Here is a 20,078-nt window from a genome sequence, read left to right as displayed (position 1 = left end):
TAATGAAAATAGGCGCTTTCATCAGGTACAAGAACCAAACTTCTTCAGATATGACAAAGGTTATCAGTCCTTCTTATACCACATTTGAAATACATCATAGATGAACAGCCAATAAGTCTATGATAATAATTAAAAATGCAAATGGCAGCCTACAACCCTGATAGCATTTCAAGAAGGAATTGTTATTACTGTTGGTGTTAAGAATTTGTATAGTTGTATTCCACATGATGTGGGCATGGAATGGTTTTCGGATTTTCTGTGCCAAGTGGTGGGTTTAGGTCAAGACAAAGTTAATACCTTTAGTCAACTAATGGAACTGGTATTAAAACATAATTATATACATATTTTGAAGGGCATTATTTTAAACAGATGTTGGGGTGGTAATGGGCTCTGTATGTGGCCCATTATTTGTTAATATTGTCATGGCTTGGTGGGAGAGGATTTCCTTGTTCCCTTCTGAATTTCATAATTAAGTTAAAATGTACATGAGATACCTGGATGATTTTTTTATTGCCTGGACAGGACAGATAGATGAAATTCCATATTTTATTGAGTATGTTAATTGGACTTCTTCTTTGAAGTTTACATACACAATTAGCTTGGATAAAATCACATACTTAGATGTTCTAATTACTAACTCCCCAGATAATTATGCCCTGAGATCTTCTATTTATAGAAAACCTACTCATTCCAATAGTTATCTCCAATATACCAGCAGTCCCCCTTTTTATGTTAAAAGGGAGTGGTAAAAGGGCAATTAGTTAGAGCGGCCTGTATGGTCACCAACTACGATGATTTCCTTCAATAATGTATGTATATACTTAATATGTTTTCCAATCGAAGCTACCCACCATGGTTGTTGACCAAAGTTTTTAATGAGGTGGTCGATAAGCATAATATGCGTGAGTATAAGCCCCTGTTGCATGATTCTTCTGTACAACAGGAAGATGCAAGTACGGCATCTGATGAATATTCAGCAGGATATTGTGCCTTGGACGGGCCCTGGTACCCAGAATATTATACAGGGCAAAGAAAAAGTGTTTTGCCCTTTTGTTACTACATATTCCAGTAACAGTTTTCTTATCACTGATATCTTAAATAAGAACTGGAATATGGGTGACCAGGATATTCAGGATAGACTGGGGTTACATCATAACATTGTTTATTGGCGTGTGCCTAATTTAAAAGGTATTATGGAGAAGCAAGTGGCTGAGAACAGTACCAACAATGGGGGGATGGTTCCATGTGGAACGTGTAGTCAGTGCAGATACATTTTTATTGGTACAAAATATTGATATAAAATGACAATATTCCTGTTACTCCCAGTCAGTGGTATATTTTGCTTTGTGTTTATAATGTCCTGCTTTTTATTTGGGCAAAACAAAGCATAACCTTGTCCAGAGAATATATGAACATCAATATGCTATAGCCCACAAAAAGGAGACTAATGCCTTATATCGACATCTGATTAAGTACCCTGAACATCAGTTCAAATCTGTGGTAGTGCATCAAGTTTTAAAAGTCTCTACAATGGTCCTTGGAAATTATACTTGGAACAAAAGGAAACTTGGTGGCAAATTTATTTGAATGCATATTTTCCCCGGGGCTGAATGACAGTATTTCCATCACTAGCACTTTAAAATTAAAACAGTATGAAAGATAACAAGTCCAGTTTATAGATTCATGCTGGCAGTAAGCATTTATGTGTTGTTTACATCTCTAAGTACATAGATTATCATCTGTAAGTACAGATTATTTATTTCATATGTTTTTTTAAAAAAAATGTTTATATACTTTTTTATATACTTTAAGTGGTTTCTTATATGTTCAAAGATTTTGGTAAACAAAGGGTTACTATCAGGGTTGCAGGCTGCTATTTGCATTTTTAATTACTGTCATAGACTTATTGGCTGTGCATCTATGATGTATTTCAAATGTGGTATAAGAAGGACTGATAACTTTTGTCGTATCTGAAGAAGTTTGGTTCTTGTACCTGATGAAAACGCTTATTTTCATTAAAGTTTTGTGTCCTGGGATTCGTATCTGAAGAAGTTTGGTTCTTGTACCTGATGAAAACGCCTATTTTCATTAAAGTTTTGTGTCCTGGGATTCTACAGACTGCTGTGCTTTTTTATTTTTACTAGTTTAGGTTGTTGATTTTTGTGGTTTTCAGAAGTCAAGGCAAATGCCAATGGTCTCTGGCTGACTAAATTTGCAAATGATTGCAAATTAGGAGCTGTCATTAATTCTCACAGTGACACAAATGTTCTCCAGGAGGGGCTGACACAGACAAACAACTGGTGTCAGAGCCATGAACTAGAACTAAAATTAAATGCCAAGAAATGCAAAATAGTATCCTTTGGGAAGTCATTCATCCCTGGTAACTATCATATTGACAACACACCCCTTAGAGTTGACCTAGTAGTCAGGGACTTAGAGACACGTATAGATAGTAATTTAGCCTTTGACCATTACATGTCTACAGTGGTGAGGAAATCATTCTGTGTTGCGCAACTTATATATATGGCATCTAAGTCCAAGGAAGTTATTGTTCCACTGTATTTGGCATTCATCAGACCTATCATTGAGTACAGTGCCCCCTTTGGTATGACCCTAACCAGGCATATCCAACAATATGAACGTTCACAGAGGTTCCTCACTACTGCGGTGGTGGTGCTGTGGTAGCGTTGTCACCTCACAGTAAGATGTTGTCCTGTTTGATTCTCAGCTAGAGCGTCTTCTGTGTGGGGACATGCATGAATGGGTGTACCTTCGTTGTAGGTTGTGCATTAGGGCTGGCAACTCGGCACATAAAAATCTACTGCCAATCATTAGCGGACTGGAGTTCCACTGTGGCGACCCCTAACCAGGAAAAGCCGAAAGACACAACGACAACAACAGAGGTTCCTCACTAAAAGAATACAGGGCATAAGTAAAATGTCATATGCAGACTTCCTCAAGGCCCTATCCCTGTATTCTGTCTCCTACAGGCCTTTGAGGGGAGATCTATGCCTGGCATACAGGCCATTGTCAGATCCCAGTCTGATGGACCTCCTGCATATTCACAAAACAAACAGCACCAGAATAATCCATTCTAAAGACTTAAACCTTACCTGTGATATAAATAGGACCTGTTGGAGAGATAGGCATGTATCCCAGAGACTACCCTGTCTATGGAACAGGTTCCCCATCCATGTGAAGCAGAGTTCCTCCCTAACCCAATTCAAGTGCAACTTGGACAATTGGATGGAAAACTGGAAATTCATGCCGAGTTTGGTACCTATGTCTCTAATGGACACAGGTAACCTGTAAATGGTTCATCTCCCAGGCCCATGCTTACACTTATCAAGGGTATTAGAACTTGTCAGAGATTTGGGATGCATGGCTAGTCTTAAAAAGGCCATTGTGGTCATTAGTCTAGTAAACACCTATGAAACTATGAACTTAAAAGACACAGTTAGCCAGGCAAGATGTTTCAACAGCAGAGCAGGACAGAGCAGAATACCAACTTTCCCAGAAGGGCAAACTTGGAGGCCTACATTTGCAAAGTGTGCCTGGCCTGGGGAGGGGTACAGGCTCAGATTGGCCCTTCTCTGGGTGGGTCACCCCATGGTGCAGCAGGCAGGCTGGGGTCCACAGCTTAGGGTCTCACAAGTGGCAGATCCCCTTCAGTCACTGGTATCTGGCTGAATGGTGACAGAGACCTGTTGGTGTTGGTTGTAGATCCTTTTAGCCATTGGTGTTGGTTGAGAATTTAAAGGGACTGCGGTGGTATGTTATACCTGGTTGATATGACTTCTTTCCAAGTTCAATATGATTGGCATAATAAATATGTGGCTGCAGCCATTTCTTCCAAACAAATGTGTGATGTGATTGGTTAAATGGTCTGCATGCTAATTTTTTTTTTTCATTTAAAGGCAATAATAGTCCACTTTGCAGTCTCGGACAGAAACAAACAATACCTTAGATTGCTTTCATCCAGTATTCCCAGCATACACAGCTCACCCAGGATACAGGCTGCTTTTAGAACAAATTCCAAGGCTGCAGGCATCTCCCAGACCCTGCTTTCAGTTCTCAAGTGCTTCCATATGAGGAGCATTACCCAGGTACAATCAACATGTTAGCCCTGTATGGGGCCTCCCACGCTCCAAGGTCTTCCTTGACAATGATCCTCCAGGTGAGGAACTAACTTCTCAGTCTTCTGCTTTTAGTCAACTTTCTTATATACACCCTTGATTGATGATTAAAACCTTACTAAGTAGTTAACTGTTGTGAGAATATTCCCATACTGCAGTACACTAAAGAAACCTTGCACATTTTAAAGGTGCATTCCACATTTTCTAAGCAACATGAACTACCTACCTACTTACCCACCTCCTGGCTCAAAACCATGGATTCTGGAATCATAATGATGAGTTGTAGGTCCTGAGCAACTTATCAACACTGCTGCTGGCCAGGCTGAGCGAGCCTGTAGGTCATCGTATACTGAAAGGGTTGGAGGGATAGTGTCCTCTGGCATGACTTTATATTGACATAGACTTCCTACTTAACCATTGTAAAGGGATATAATCTGTTACCAAACCAAACTGCCTCCCTAACAGACATTTCACTTTATTCCTAGACATTGTCTTTCAAAAGCTGAGTATTTCTTTTTTGCATTACATAACTTCCTACTAATATATTACAGAGGGTACTTGTCAGCTTGACTGTCTTAAGATAATACTGCCCCAAAACCTGACTCTGACACACTGATATATAAAGTAAACTCTTCAGTAAAATCAGGAGTCATTAACATAGGTTCGGAGCATGAGGCCTGTTTTATTTTGTTAAATGCTCTTATCTACCTCAAGACACCACTGAACCTTGACATAAGCTTTCCGTTCTTGTGAGATCTATCAAAGGGCAAACAACAGTCACAAGACTGGGCAGTAACTTTCTGTAGTACCCAGTTAGTCTGAGAAAAGCCTTCACCTGATATGTTAGCAGACAGTATAGGTCAGTTCTTTTGGTCTCCATTTTCTTCTGGCTATGCAGGGCAATTATCCTACATGGCACCCTAAGTACTTGGCTTCCACCATATCAAATGTATTTTCTTAGCTTTTACAGCCAAGCCAGTCTGATTCATGGGTTCTAACATAGCTTATACTTTAGGTAAGTGGAATTCCCATTTCTGTGAATGAATGACCATATCATCCAAGTATGGAGAAGCATATTATGAGAGAGGCTTCAAAATGTTGTTATTCAGCCTCTGAAAGCTAGCTGAAACTCCATGTAGGCCAAATGGTAACACTATCTACTGAAATATATCATCAGGGGTTACATAAGCTGTCTTTTCTTTAGCAGAGGGTATAAATTGTAGCCACCAGTATCCCTTTGTTATATCCATTACTGTCAAGTATCTGGCCTTCTCTAATATGTCTATTAACTTATCAGCTCTGAGCATGTGATAGTTATCATGCTTTGAAATGTTATTCAGTTTCCTGAAGTCATTAGAGACTCTAATACTTTTATCAAGTAAAGGGACTGGCACTATATGACTGCTTCAGTCATTCTGTGACTCTTCAGTCATTACAGAATTGGAATCTTCCCTCAGGTTTAGGGACTGGCACTACTGGGCTGCTCCAGTCCATCTTTGACTCTTCAATCATTATAGCGTCTGATGCTTCCTCAGATTTAGGGACTGGCACTACTAGGCTGCTCCAGTTACTCTGTCTCTCTTCAGTCATTACAGAATCTGATACTTTCATCGGGTTTAGGGACTGGCACTACTGGGCTACACCAGTCCATCTTTGACTCTTCAGTCATGACGGAGTCTGATACTTCCCTCAGGTTTAGGGACTAGCACTACTGGGGTGCACCAATCCATTGGTGACTCTTCAGTCATGACGGAGTCTGATACTTCCCTCAGGTTTAGGGACTAGCACTACTGGGGTGCACCAATCCATTGGTGACTCTTCAGTCATTACGGAGAGTGATACTTCCATCAAGTTTAGAGGCTGGCACTACTGTGATGCATCCGTCACTCTTTAACTCTTCTGACATGCCTGCTTTGAGAATTTTTGGACCTTCTTCTTTACTATTTTGTGACCCTGGTATACTGTAAGGATTTGGTGTAACTTTCATTCCAAGGGTAGTTTCTGTCTGATGTTGTATTATGTTAGCAGTCCCAGTATTTCTTAAAAAATACTATTTATTTCTTAATGAAAATGTTCTCCTCTCCTGCTTTAGTACTTTTAACAGAGATTCCTCTAGTTCATTTCGGGTAGAGATTCCCTGGTCTCTCTTTGTATGAATTACAGCTTGTAAGTTCTCTGCAGAATTCTCCACTTCTTTCCATTGTTCTTTCCATTGCTTCAATACATTTATGGGACACATTTTCTCTTTTCTAAGTGCATTTAAACTTTTCATCTCTGTAGATATCCTCCCAGCCATTGCATTTCCAAGGCCATTTGCATGTGGCCCCTTATAAGGGCATTTCAAATTTGCATCTATCCTACAAACTAACATAGTGTTCAGTCACACTTTCGTAAGGTGTCTTTTCATCTTCTTGTTTCTTTAGGAAAGTCAAGTAGCCCCACTTGATTCCTGCTGTACAGACGTCCAGATGACATAAACCCACTTGAAGTTTGTGGTACATCTCTGATTCCAAATATTAAGTAGGGTAACAAGCAGCCCCAGTTTTTAACAACTACATCATAACTTGCTCAGCATGGATTTCAGTCTTTTATTAAATATTTAGACTAACCCATCAGTCTGTGGAAGGTAGACTGGTGTTGTCAACTGCTGACTGTAAAGCACTGACAGAACTGTTGAAGTAGTCTTGACATAAAAGGGGTGTCTTGGCCAGTAAGTATATCCTTAGAGATACCCATGTTAGTGAATACCAGTACTAGGTTCGTAGTAACAGCCTTAGCATTAGCTTTGCGTAATGGTACTTCCTTTAGAAATGCAGTACTATAATCCATTATAATGAGTATGTACTAACTTACTGCTGGGGTTTACTAATAGTCCCATGATATCCGCAGCAATACAGTCAAAGGTATGTCTATGCTAGGCAATGGGATGAAGGGATTTTCACATCCAGGATGGAACGCAGTTTGTTGGTGTTCTGGACATGAAACACAGAAAATCTCCATCTCTTTCATTATGCCTAGCTAGAAAAATCTGGCTAATGCCCCTGACTTAGTTTTGTGCATCTCCAGGTGACCTCCTAGCATGTGACTATGGATGAGCTTCATTAATAGCATCCTGCAAGGTTTTGGAACTAGTGAATAATGCAGACTGTCTTCCCTTTATTTCTTACTCTATACACAAGAGGTCATCTTTTAGCTTAACAAACGGTAACAGGTCAGTAGCACAGCCAAGGAGGGGCGAGAGGGGCAACTGCTCCTGGCACAAAGTGTTTGGGGGGCACAGTCAGCTGACCCTGATCTCTCTTTAATGCAGTACTGGCTTTTAAAAGCCGATATTGCATTTTTGGTCAAACCTGAGCACTATAGAGCTCTGTGTGTGGTTTAATCTGTAGCAACCACTTGCTACATTGCAACAAGTACTTTGCTACACTATAAAAAGTTAAAAAGTATATATTTTTAACTAAAACGTGAGCACTGTAGCTCTCTATGCAGGCACTGTATAAACTTATCAACTGTTTGTTACATTTATAGCAAACAGTTTGCTACAGTTTAAAAGGGCCTTGTTTTCTAGCTAATTGCAGTGACGATACTTCCACACTCCATACTGCAGTACATTAAAGGCATCCTACACAATAAAATATGTCCATGTTTTTGTCATCACAGGAGGCATAACAAAATGTTTGTAGTTGCATCTCTACAGGTCTGTTGCAGAATATATGTATTTTGCTCCACCACAGAAGGTCTATGGCAAAATAGTTATTTGTTTCATCATAATAAATGGGCTTTATTAAAGGCATGTTTTTGGTTATCCAATAGGTTCAGATTAAAATTCATATTTGCCTCCCAACAGGAATTCAAAAGTAAAATGCAGGCTCTGGACATCCGAAAGGAGAACCTACACAAAAAGAAACAAGAGATGGCAGATTACATCATTAAATATGACCAGTTTCTGAAGGTAATAAGCCATTTTAAGCAGCTTTATTAAATGTATTATATGTTCAAATGTTCTTTAAAAATCTGGCTATAACTTAGCTGATAAATGCAGCAAACCAAGCTTGTCAGAAACTACTACAGAAGAAACAGAGTGATGGTTTAATTCCCACCAATGTCTAACGTGGCTGAGGAAAGAGCAGTTGTGACACAAGCCGATTTCCTAATCTAGAAGTAACATGCAACAAACGTAACTGCACTCTGCCTGTGATCTCGTCTCACATCGTCCAGGGTATACAGGATACACCCCCACGCCTTCCTAACAGTGTGCCACACTTGCTTACTTTTATTACCTTACTCACCAGGTAGGTTCACTGAAGATGTACATGTCCTCTTTCAGCCATTTGTCAAGATAATACATACAGTGCCACAAATTGATTTAGAATGATTTTATTCTGCATGTAGGTGCAAAACGTACCAAAACTGCTGTATGACAATATGATAAGAACTGGCCAATGGCATGAATTCAGTGTTTAGGTCTGTTATTTAACATTTCACATTACACCTTCTTCTGGGAGGCTTACTGTAATGGCACATCATAACATTTGGGCCTGCTCACCTTCGGTTCTTTACTTTCCCATCCAGAGTGTTCATCATTCCTGTTCATGTCTCTAGCCTATGCTGGTCTCACATCAGCACGGTATGGAATTCTGGGTGATGTGTGCGGCACTCACATATGGCCAACATTCCTAGGCACCTTTTTCACATTTTCTGACTACTGTTAAGTGTTTCCCTTCCGACATCAGTAGAAACCTTCCATCCAATATTAATATAAGATTAAACTATGAATGTGACAAAATATTCCCAATTATAAATACCAATGCAATTTCATTTGGTAATTTTTTAAACCTTTATCTGTTTTATTTTAAGAAAATTAGATAACAGGAAATTTATTTAGAAAGAATAAGGCAGTGAAACTCGGCAAAGGCAAATTATCAATGGAAGCAGAAAAGATTTGGAAAAAATATAAATACTCCAGTTCAACTTGATTTCTGAGGAGAATTCAAACATTCAACTTAGTGTCAAAAACAGGGCTAATCAGCCCACACCAGTAGCATTGGGGGCTAAAGACTATGGCCCAGGTGACCTGAGTTCAAAGACTGGCTTCACTGCAGCCTGCCTTTGATGATAAAACTTTTGCAATGGAGCATTTTAACATAATGCAGGAATCCACAATGTTACATCAACAACCTGCATCTGTAAACTTTTTGACACTGACTTCAGTCTATAGAAAGAACACAAGCGTGTCAGTTGCACAAGTTCAAAAGAGAAAGAAACTAAAAATTATAGCTATTTTCTCAGTAGTTAAGATGAAAGTTTTATATTACACAAATTCTTTCTCTCAGGATTCTGAGGAAATGTCAAGTCCTCAGGGTTTCCATTGAAGGTTATTTCTTTTATTCACACCTTAAATTTTACAGCAAACTTCTGTCTGTGTGAAATCCCTTTTCACCTGATAATAAACCAAAAATTGATAAGAGTACAACTACAGCCAGCTGACTACGTTTCTCAGAATGTTTTAAAACAAGTAATGTGAAGATGCAGGCCCTGTCCCTAAAAAAGTTAATAGGATGAACATGTCACTGATGGACAGACTGGATTTATGCAAATCACATAAAGCGGATTGTACCACTGTTTCTGTACCTGTATTTAACCTGGTATTTTAAGTTCACTGGGTGACACAGAGTGCTGCAGCTTAGCCCTGCTGCTTCACAGAGTTTGATTTCCCACTTAATTTCTTGGCTGGGTTGTCTTCAGTGCAGAATCTATATGTTCTGTCCACGCCTGTATGAGTTTTCACTGGGCACTGCAGTTTCCTCCCGCATACCAAAGATGAGCATGCAGTCTTCTAGAGACTACTGTAGTTTAGTGTGTGTGTGTGTGTGTGTGTGTGTGTGTGTGTGTGTGTGTGTGTGTGTGTGTGTGTGTGTGTGTGTGTGTGTGTGTGTGTTTGGGTGCATCCTGTGATAGGTTAACACCCTATTTAACTCCTTCCCTCCAATGGAGCTCTGTAAATTTGCACTGTAATTTCCAGTGGGCAAAGCTTAAGCTTTTTGACAGAATCAAATTATGTCTTCACATTTCAAACAAATGTTCATATCTCTGGAACCATAGCAGTTATGATAAAAGTGTAAATGGCAAACTCTTCAGCACAAACTATTTTTATAGTGATAGTATTCTTTAGGTTCTAGGTCTTAAACTGAATTTTATAAGTCACAGTAAACACAGCAACTATTACATTTGTAATATTTTGTAAACAACTTACAATATCTCAGCAACCACTCAAGTTACACACATACTGTCAGTGACATTTTATTCATCTAGCTGAGAGCTTTCATGTGAGACTGAGGAGTTCTGTCTCTGTTACTTGGTTGCTTAGATATTTAGAAAAGCATGGCATTATAAATAAATATTTTATGAACAGCAATTAATATCTCTTCATCTGTACTAGACAGAGGTCAAATATGAACACGGTTGTTTTTGCCATTGTGTAATCTTCAAGATGAAATATTTTAATGCATTGTATGTAGCATGGTTTTAAAATTATTAATGCAAATATCAACAAGCAGTGTCTGATGCCTAGAGGTGTTAGGATGTAACTGCAGAAGCACCTGCAGTATCACCTAGATGTGATGGCTTAAAATGAGCTTCTCTGTCTTCTGCCCACCAATTGCCAAGATAACCTTTGGCTCTCCTGTGACCCTGTAACAATGAATGTATAAATGTTATATTCTGTTGTGCATTATTTCTTATATATATATTTTGTATTATTTCCAGATTTCATGTTTTGTTCCTTTGTAGCTACATACATTTTCTTTTCAGTCATAACTTTTTTTGGTCATTTATACTTCACTCTTGTTATGGGACATGAGGTAGAAATTAAGGCAGCAATGCATACCTGCTTTCCAAGCATACAGTTCTCACATATGGCACTGCATAGAACCTGCTGTAAAGCAGATGCGATTGTGAAAATACTAGGAGGCTGATAAACCATCTAACTCAAATATTTTTTGGAAGCTTTACATTAAGTTCTAGTCATATATATGTAACAGTAAAACAATTGAATCAAAAACAGAAGCATTTAGTTTAAATAAAAAATACTAAAAAGTGATTTGCCATGGTATTTTAAAACACAGAGACTGGATTTCTGAAGTTTATGGCAGAGCAGTGATAGACTCAAAGAAGAAAGAACATTGTCATACTAAGTGATAGTTTTCATTTCTGTAATGTCCATCTACTGTGCAGGAGAATGACCAGAAGAAGCAGAGGGCTAGAATGAAGGCAGAGAAGGAGAGGGAGCTTAAAAAGCAACGAGAGATTGATCTCATCAACATGCATGCAGAGACTGCATCCCTAAAAGAGGAAAAGAAGATGCTAGATCTGAATGTCCGGAAAAATGCAGTCTATGCAAGGTACCTGGAAAAGGTACTGGAAGTCTCCAGTGAGGTAAAAAACACACACACACACACACACACACACATATATATATATATATATATATATATATATATATATATATACATACATGTATGCATTTTCTGTTTGTTTTTCAGGGTACTTGTACTTTGTAAGTATTATGTCTCTTTAAGAATGAAGTATCATCCCATAAGTCCAAAGTTCTTCCAACAATTCATCTCTAGTTCAGTTGCATTTCTACATCACCCCATACTGATGAAGTCAACAGCACAGGTGGACGAGGACCAAAGTACTGCCATAACCCCAAGTCCTAGGCTTGAACACTAGCAGTGACCATACCTTTCACCCTGCCTGCCAGTCTGGGAGTATCACTACTCCCACCCTAAGGTGATAAGACTTGCTCAAACCTGCTCATAATCCTAGTTTGGCCCCATTCTCCACTAGGAATTTGAAGAACATCCCATAACATCAGCATGTTGCCATCAACCATCTGCCTGAAAAGAGATGAGAAGGCTGAGACAACATTATTCTTATCTTCCATCTTGGCCAGATACAACAGGTGTATGAGCTACGAATCAAACTCTGGTCACCTGAGTCCCAGTCACAGCTCTATCCCTACTAGCATAGAACACCATATAACTTTACCACACTTACATTCTGAAGGCAGTCTCCCCCAACAAAGCAAAATGCATATTCCCCATTCATGAAAATTAAACAGGGTAGTCATCTGAACTGTGATTTTCAACCACATAATACCTCAGTAATGCAACAAGTGAAACATACAACAAATTGCCTCATATGAAGATACATATAAGCTACAACTAGACACCTGTTCTTCTGGAATACCTTGCAGCAAGCTATTGGAGTCCTTGTCTGCAGAACATGTATTCAGCAGTTATTGCATACCCCAGAAGCTCCCACAATTTCACCTGAAATTGTAAAATGATATCTAGCCATTGCCAGGGTAGCACAGCAGTGTGGTGGTGAGCACTGTCACCTCACAGCAAGAGGTTCAGTGGTTTGATTCTTAGCTAGGGTGCATTATTTGTGGAGTCTGCATGTCCTCCCTGTGTTCATGTGGGTTTCCTCTGGGGTGGTCTGCTTTGCACCCACATTTTAAACATATGGTGTGTGTGTGTGTGTGTGTGTGTGTGTGTGTGTGTGTGTGTGTGTGTGTGTGTGTGTGTGTGTGTGTGTGGTATGAAAGAAATGCAGTGTAGGGGCAGTATGAACAGTACTTCTAGATGATTGTTACAGCTGATGTGACACCCCAACCCCATGTGTAAAAATGGGGGAAAAAGGGTTGTCGATGGATGGATGGATCTACCAAAACCTAATAATTATGGCGCAGAGTTTTGTGCTTGTTCTGTCCAAGTCCAAAAGCCTTGAACACTGAATGCAGAATCTCTTGTTGACAGGTGATACTGGTATATAAATCAGGTTGTATAGAGGTGAAGTTCCAATTTAGCCTAAGAGATGATATGAACATGTGATGATGGTAAGAAAAGGTAACTTGGGGTCTGCTGAGTGTGCCCAAGTGTGCCAATTGCCCCAACTCTCATCAATCCTTCCTTCCTCTCCCATCTCTCTTAAGCACCCTTGAGTCTCTCTGTTATTGAGAGCTCCATAATTCCTTCTTGTAGTGTACTACAGGGCAACTCGTCCCTCTCTGTAAGGCATTGTCTTCTTCACATGATTCTGAATCTTATCCTTCTAGTGTGTGCCTCTGTGATATAAAACTCAGACCCTCCTTCTTTTCTCTTAGCTAGTATGTACACACCAAGCAGTCCATCTTCCTTTGCATTTCATCTCCCCTATCCCTCTCACCATTTTGACAGCTGTACTTTATACATTCTCTATCAGCCTATTTGCATTTCCTTGAAATTAGATTCTATAAACAAATAAAACACTCCAGGTGCAATCTGGTCAGTGGCCTTTGCAGTATGAAGACAACATTAGCACTTCTCAGGGCCACTCATCTGATTACACATTCTAGCATCCAGCTAGTTTTAACCAGTGTAGCAGCCATAACTTTAATGTTATTCCAAACTGTTGGACAGGATTTCACTCAGCAGTGATTAAGTGAGTGAGTGACTGAGTAATTTCCTTGGTTAAACAAGTTAGGTCAACTAAACCTTCACCAGACCCCATTTTTGCAGCAGACTTGTGCAAAAAGCTTCATAGAGAAACCAATATGACAAAATACTAATAATACTGATATTAAATAGAAACACAAAAAGTTTACTAGACAGGGACAAAAAAGTAAAAATTGCAATAACTCAGAGACTATGAAACACATCAGACAAGTTAAAATAATGTAAAAATAAATAAAATATTTATTTATTTACACATTACATATTTCATTCATTTAGACAAAATTATGGGGAGAAGTTCTTGGTGTTAGTATTTCTGAAAGTGTATGGAAAGGTTGTATTGCAGTTATGTAGCAGGATTTAATTGTGTTGGTCTAAGCTGTTAATGGCATACAAGAAAGGGTAAGAGAAGGGGAATAAAGATAAGACAAGAACAGATAGTAATTAAATGGGACCAAGGCTGTAATACACACTTTAGCATGGATAACCTTAATGTCAGGTTAGTTAATGCATGTGGATACAGATGTCAATTTAGGATAAGTGTTCCTATCAAAAAGGTTAAACTTCATTATTTGAATATGTACATAGTTTTCTTTGTTTGTTTTATCTTAATAGGCTATTGGGGTGTGTTTGGTGTATTTTTTGTTTATTTGTTTGTTTGTCTGAGGGTTTACATAAAAAAGTCTTGTAAAATGTGACATAGGTTCAACTGGAGATGACAAGAAACAACTGTCTAAAGGATCAACTTACCAACATTAGTGGGTGCATATAGTACAAAAACTGGAAGCAAACATTAAAAAAGCTGTTATATATAAAATAGGTGGTATAAATAACTTCTTATTATAATGGCTACACTAAACATATTATTTTGGAATATGAATGACCTCACAGGTATAGACAAAAAGGTAAGAGTACTGAACTGCATTAAGAAATGCAGGGTGCAAACAGCAATACTACAGGAGATACATTTGGAAATAGGTGAGCATATGATTTTGATAAAGAAAGATTTCAGAATGGATATTCAGTAGAGTATCAGGGACAAAGGAAAAAGGGGGTATTTGTATTAATTGCTAGAGGAGTTCCAATAGTGATACAGAAGAAAAAAAGATAATAATGGTAGAGTTGTGGCAGTGAGGGGCTACTGGCATGTATTTATATTCCACTTAAAACTGCTGCTATGGAGCTTAAGAAATTACTGGGAGAAATAATCAGCTTTCAGCAGGGAATAGTGTTTATAGGTGAGGACTGGAACTTGATTTGCAACAGTGAAGATGTATCTGGGAGACCTAGAAGGGAAAGTATAAAAAAAGGGTAGATTTCTGAAGAAATTTAAGATAATATTTGATATGGAAGACATGAATTCATTAATAGGAACTTAAAGATAATTTACATATTAATCCCCCAAGGTACAATAAGTGGGCTAGGTGAGAGAAATTCTATTTCACAGGAATATGTGCATTTCATTGAATGTTTTAACATACATTCAATAACAACTTAAGATCATGCTCCAACAACAACTCGGATAAAAATTCAGGGTAATGAAGTACAAATGAGACACTAGTGCTCCCCCAACTACCTGTTGGTGGTAGAAACTATTTGAAAGCTATTAGGAAAGATAGAAATTTCTTCAGAAGTTATATCTAGTGAGTGGGACAAAAGGAAAGTGGAGTTTAAAAATAAGATAGAAATAGAAAAAGATGTGTGGTTAAGAAGTAACAAGAATTATTTACAGGGGCTAACAAAGGTTTAAGTATTGCAGAATAAGAGGGTCTCTCACAGAATAAGAAGAAGTACAGATGTTGAGTGCTAAAGATAAAATAAGGGCGTATCTGGATAATAATCAGGAGAAAGACTGCTGTTAAGCAACTGTTTTTTTAAATAATTCCAGAATACCAAAACTTTTGGCACAGTGGTGTTGCTGCGGTAGCGTTGTTGCCTCAGAGTAGGACGTTGTCCTGTTCATTTCTCAGCTAGAGCGTCTTCTGTGTGGAGACATGCGTGAATGGGCGTACCTTAGTTGAAGGTTGTACGTCAGGGCTGGCAACTCGGCACGTAAAAATCTACTGCCAATCATTAGTGGACCGGAGTTCCGCTGTGGCGACCCCTAACCGGGAAAAGCCAAAAGACACAACAACAACAACTTAGACAACAGAAAGTAGAAAGGGTTGTTGCCAAACTTAGGGAACATATAACAAGAAAATAACCAGAGATCCTGGAGAGGTATTAGAGATATTTCGGAAATTTCATGAACATTTATATAAAGAGGAGGAATGTGGGAATCAAGAAAAAGCAGAAATGGAAATATTTATGGAAGACTTAGGTTTTGCCAAGGTAAGAGATAGCTGAGGTTCAACAATTAACAGTTAAGACAGAAGGAGATAAGCTACAGATGGTGACCCATAACCAGACTTTATAAACTCATGCATAGTATCCACAAATGGTGACCCGTAACCAGTCTTTATAAACTCATGCATGGTATCCACAAATGGTGACCCGTAACCAGTCTTTATAAACTCATGCATGGTATCCACATACTCCCTTATTTCTGCAGTTGTGTCTCTTCTTGTTCTGTGACAGCTCTCTTATTCTGTAGTCATTTAAACTGTGTCAGCCCCCTTCTCTATCTCCCAATTACTTGGACCTCCTTAATGCTCCTTCACAATTTGTAACCATCTGCAGGCTATAATTTGTTCATTGTCTTCTACTCAATATCTATTTACAACTGATTCCATTTGAAAGTAACTAGACAGTTATAAGATGGATATTAGCTAATATTATAATATATTCTTGTTTTAACTGCCTTGTTTTCAGTATTTGTCATACCATTACTATTCTATATATGTACATTTACTATTCTATATATGTACATTTACTATTCTATGTATGTACATTTACTGTTCTATATATGTACATTTACTATTCTATGTTCTATGCATGTACATTTACTATTCTATGCATGTACATTTACTGTTCTATATATGTACATTTACTATTCTATGTATGTACATTTACTATTCTATATATGTACATTTACTATTCTATGCATGTACATTTACTGTTCTACATATGTACATTTACTATTCTATGTATGTACATTTACTGTTCTATATATGTACATTTACTATTCTATGTATGTGCATTTACTATTCTATGTATGTACATTTACTATTCTATATATGTACATTTACTATTCTATGTATGTACATTTACTATTCTATGCATGTACATTTACTGTTCTATATATGCACATTTACTATTCTATGTATGCGCATTTACTATTCTATGTATGTACATTTACTATTCTATATATGCACATTTACTATTCTATGTATGTACATTTACTATTCTATGCATGTACATTTACTATTCTATATATGTACATTTACTATTCTATGTATGTACATTTACTATTCTATGCATGTACATTTACTGTTCTATATATGTACATTTACTATTCTATGTATGTACATTTACTGTTCTATATATGTACATTTACTATTCTATGCATGTACATTTACTGTTCTATATATGTACATTTACTATTCTATGTATGTACATTTACTGTTCTATATATGTACATTTACTATTCTATATATGTACATTTACTATTCTATGCATGTACATTTACTGTTCTATATATGTACATTTACTATTCTATGTATGTACATTTACTATTCTATATATGTACATTTACTATTCTAAGTATGTACATTTACTATTCTACGTATGTACACTTATTATTCTATGTATGTACATTTACTATTCTATATATGTACATTTACTATTCTATGTATGTACATTTACTATTCTATGCATGTACATTTACTGTTCTATATATGTACATTTACTATTCTATGTATGTACATTTACTATTCTATATATGTACATTTACTATTCTATGCATGTACATTTACTGTTCTATATATGTACATTTACAATTCTATGTATGTACATTTACTGTTCTATATATGTACATTTACTATTCTATGTATGTACATTTACTATTCTATGCATGTACATTTACTTTTCTATATATGTACATTTACTATTCTATGTATGTACATTTACTGTTCTATATATGTACATTTACTATTCTATGTATGTACATTTACTATTCTATGCATGTACATTTACTGTTCTATATATGTACATTTACTATTCTATGTATGTACATTTACTGTTCTATATATGTACATTTACTATTCTATGTATGTACATTTACTGTTCTATATATGTACATTTACTATTCTATGTATGTACATTTACTGTTCTATATATGTACATTTACTATTCTATATATGTACATTTACTATTCTATGCATGTACATTTACTGTTCTATATATGTACATTTACTATTCTATGTATGTACATTTACTATTCTATATATGTACATTTACTATTCTATGCATGTACATTTACTGTTCTATATATGTACATTTACTATTCTATGTATGTACATTTACTATTCTATATATGTACATTTACTATTCTATGCATGTACATTTACTGTTCTATATATGTACATTTACTATTCTATGTATGTACATTTACTGTTCTATATATGTACATTTACTATTCTATGTATGTACATTTACTGTTCTATATATGTACATTTACTATTCTATGTATGTACATTTACTGTTCTATATATGTACATTTACTATTCTATGTATGTACATTTACTGTTCTATATATGTACATTTACTATTCTATATATGTACATTTACTATTCTATGCATGTACATTTACTGTTCTATATATGTACATTTACTATTCTATGTATGTACATTTACTATTCTATAAATGCACATTTACTATTCTATATATGTACATTTACTATTCTATGTATGTACATTTACTGTTCTATATATGTACATTTACTATTCTATGTATGTACATTTACTATTCTATGCATGTACATTTACTGTTCTATATATGTACATTTACTATTCTATGTATGTACATTTACTGTTCTATATATGTACATTTACTATTCTATGTATGTACATTTACTGTTCTATATATGTACATTTACTATTCTATGTATGTACATTTACTGTTCTATATATGTACATTTACTATTCTATGTATGTACATTTACTGTTCTATATATGTACATTTACTATTCTATGTATGTACATTTACTATTCTATGCATGTACATTTACTGTTCTATATATGTACATTTACTATTCTATGTATGTACATTTACTATTCTATATATGTACATTTACTGTTATATATATGTACATTTACTATTCTATGTATGTACATTTACTATTCTATATATGTACATTTACTATTCTATGCATGTACATTTACTGTTCTATATATGTACATTTACTATTCTATGTATGTACATTTACTATTCTATATATGTACATTTACTATTCTATGCATGTACATTTACTATTCTGTATATGTACATTTACTATTCTATGCATGTACATTTACTGTTCTATATATGTACATTTACTATTCTATGTATGTACATTTACTATTCTGTATATGTACATTTACTATTCTATGCATGTACATTTACTGTTCTATATATGCACATTTACTATTCTATGTATGTACATTTACTTTTCTATATATGCACATTTACTATTCTATGTATGTACATTTACTATTCTGTATATGTACATTTACTATTCTATGCATGTACATTTACTGTTCTATATATGCACATTTACTATTCTATGTATGTACATTTACTATTCTATGTATGTAGATTTACTGTTCTATATATGTACATTTACTATTCTATGTATGTACATTTACTGTTCTATATATGTACATTTACTATTCTATGCATGTACATTTACTATTCTATGCATGTGCATTTACTATTCTATGTATGTACATTTACTATTCTATGCATGTACATTTACTGTTCTATATATGCACATTTACTATTCTATGTATGTACATTTACTATTCTGTATATGTACATTTACTATTCTATGCATGTACATTTACTGTTCTATATATGCACATTTACTATTCTATGTATGTACATTTACTATTCTGTATATGCACATTTACTGTTCTATATATGCACATTTACTATTCTATGTATGTACATTTACTATTCTGTATATGTACATTTACTATTCTATGCATGTACATTTACTGTTCTATATATGCACATTTACTATTCTATGTATGTACATTTACTATTCTATGTATGTACATTTACTGTTCTATGTATGTACATTTACTGTTCTATATATGCACATTTACTATTCTATGTATGTACATTTACTATTCTATGTATGTACATTTACTGTTCTATGTATGTACATTTACTGTTCTATATATGCACATTTACTATTCTATGTACGTACATTTACTATTCTATGTATGTACATTTACTGTTCTATGTATGTACATTTACTGTTCTATATATGCACATTTACTATTCTATGTATGTACATTTACT

The 20,078-nt window shown here is 35.9% G+C and overlaps 1 protein-coding gene across 1 annotated transcript in view; it reads left to right on the top strand.

Annotated features, from left to right (window-relative positions):
• The first annotated feature begins 7,809 nt into the window (after positions 1-7,809).
• Positions 7,810-20,078, top strand: part of LOC122814505 (coiled-coil domain-containing protein 42-like) — an 88,468-nt gene continuing 76,199 nt past the window's right edge. Inside the window, exons 1-3 of the mRNA XM_044087080.1 lie at positions 7,810-7,833; positions 7,927-8,088; positions 11,370-11,570. Of these exons, the coding sequence (XP_043943015.1) occupies positions 7,810-7,833; positions 7,927-8,088; positions 11,370-11,570 (387 nt within the window). The remainder of the gene's footprint in view (positions 7,834-7,926; positions 8,089-11,369; positions 11,571-20,078) is intronic.

This window comes from Protopterus annectens, chromosome 10.part0 (assembly GCF_019279795.1).
Source record: "Protopterus annectens isolate FY-2018-M chromosome 10.part0, PAN1.0, whole genome shotgun sequence".
Lineage (NCBI taxonomy): Eukaryota > Metazoa > Chordata > Ceratodontiformes > Protopteridae > Protopterus > Protopterus annectens.
The sequence above is the reverse complement of the archived record's forward strand: the minus strand, read 5'-3'. Positions and strand labels throughout refer to the sequence as shown.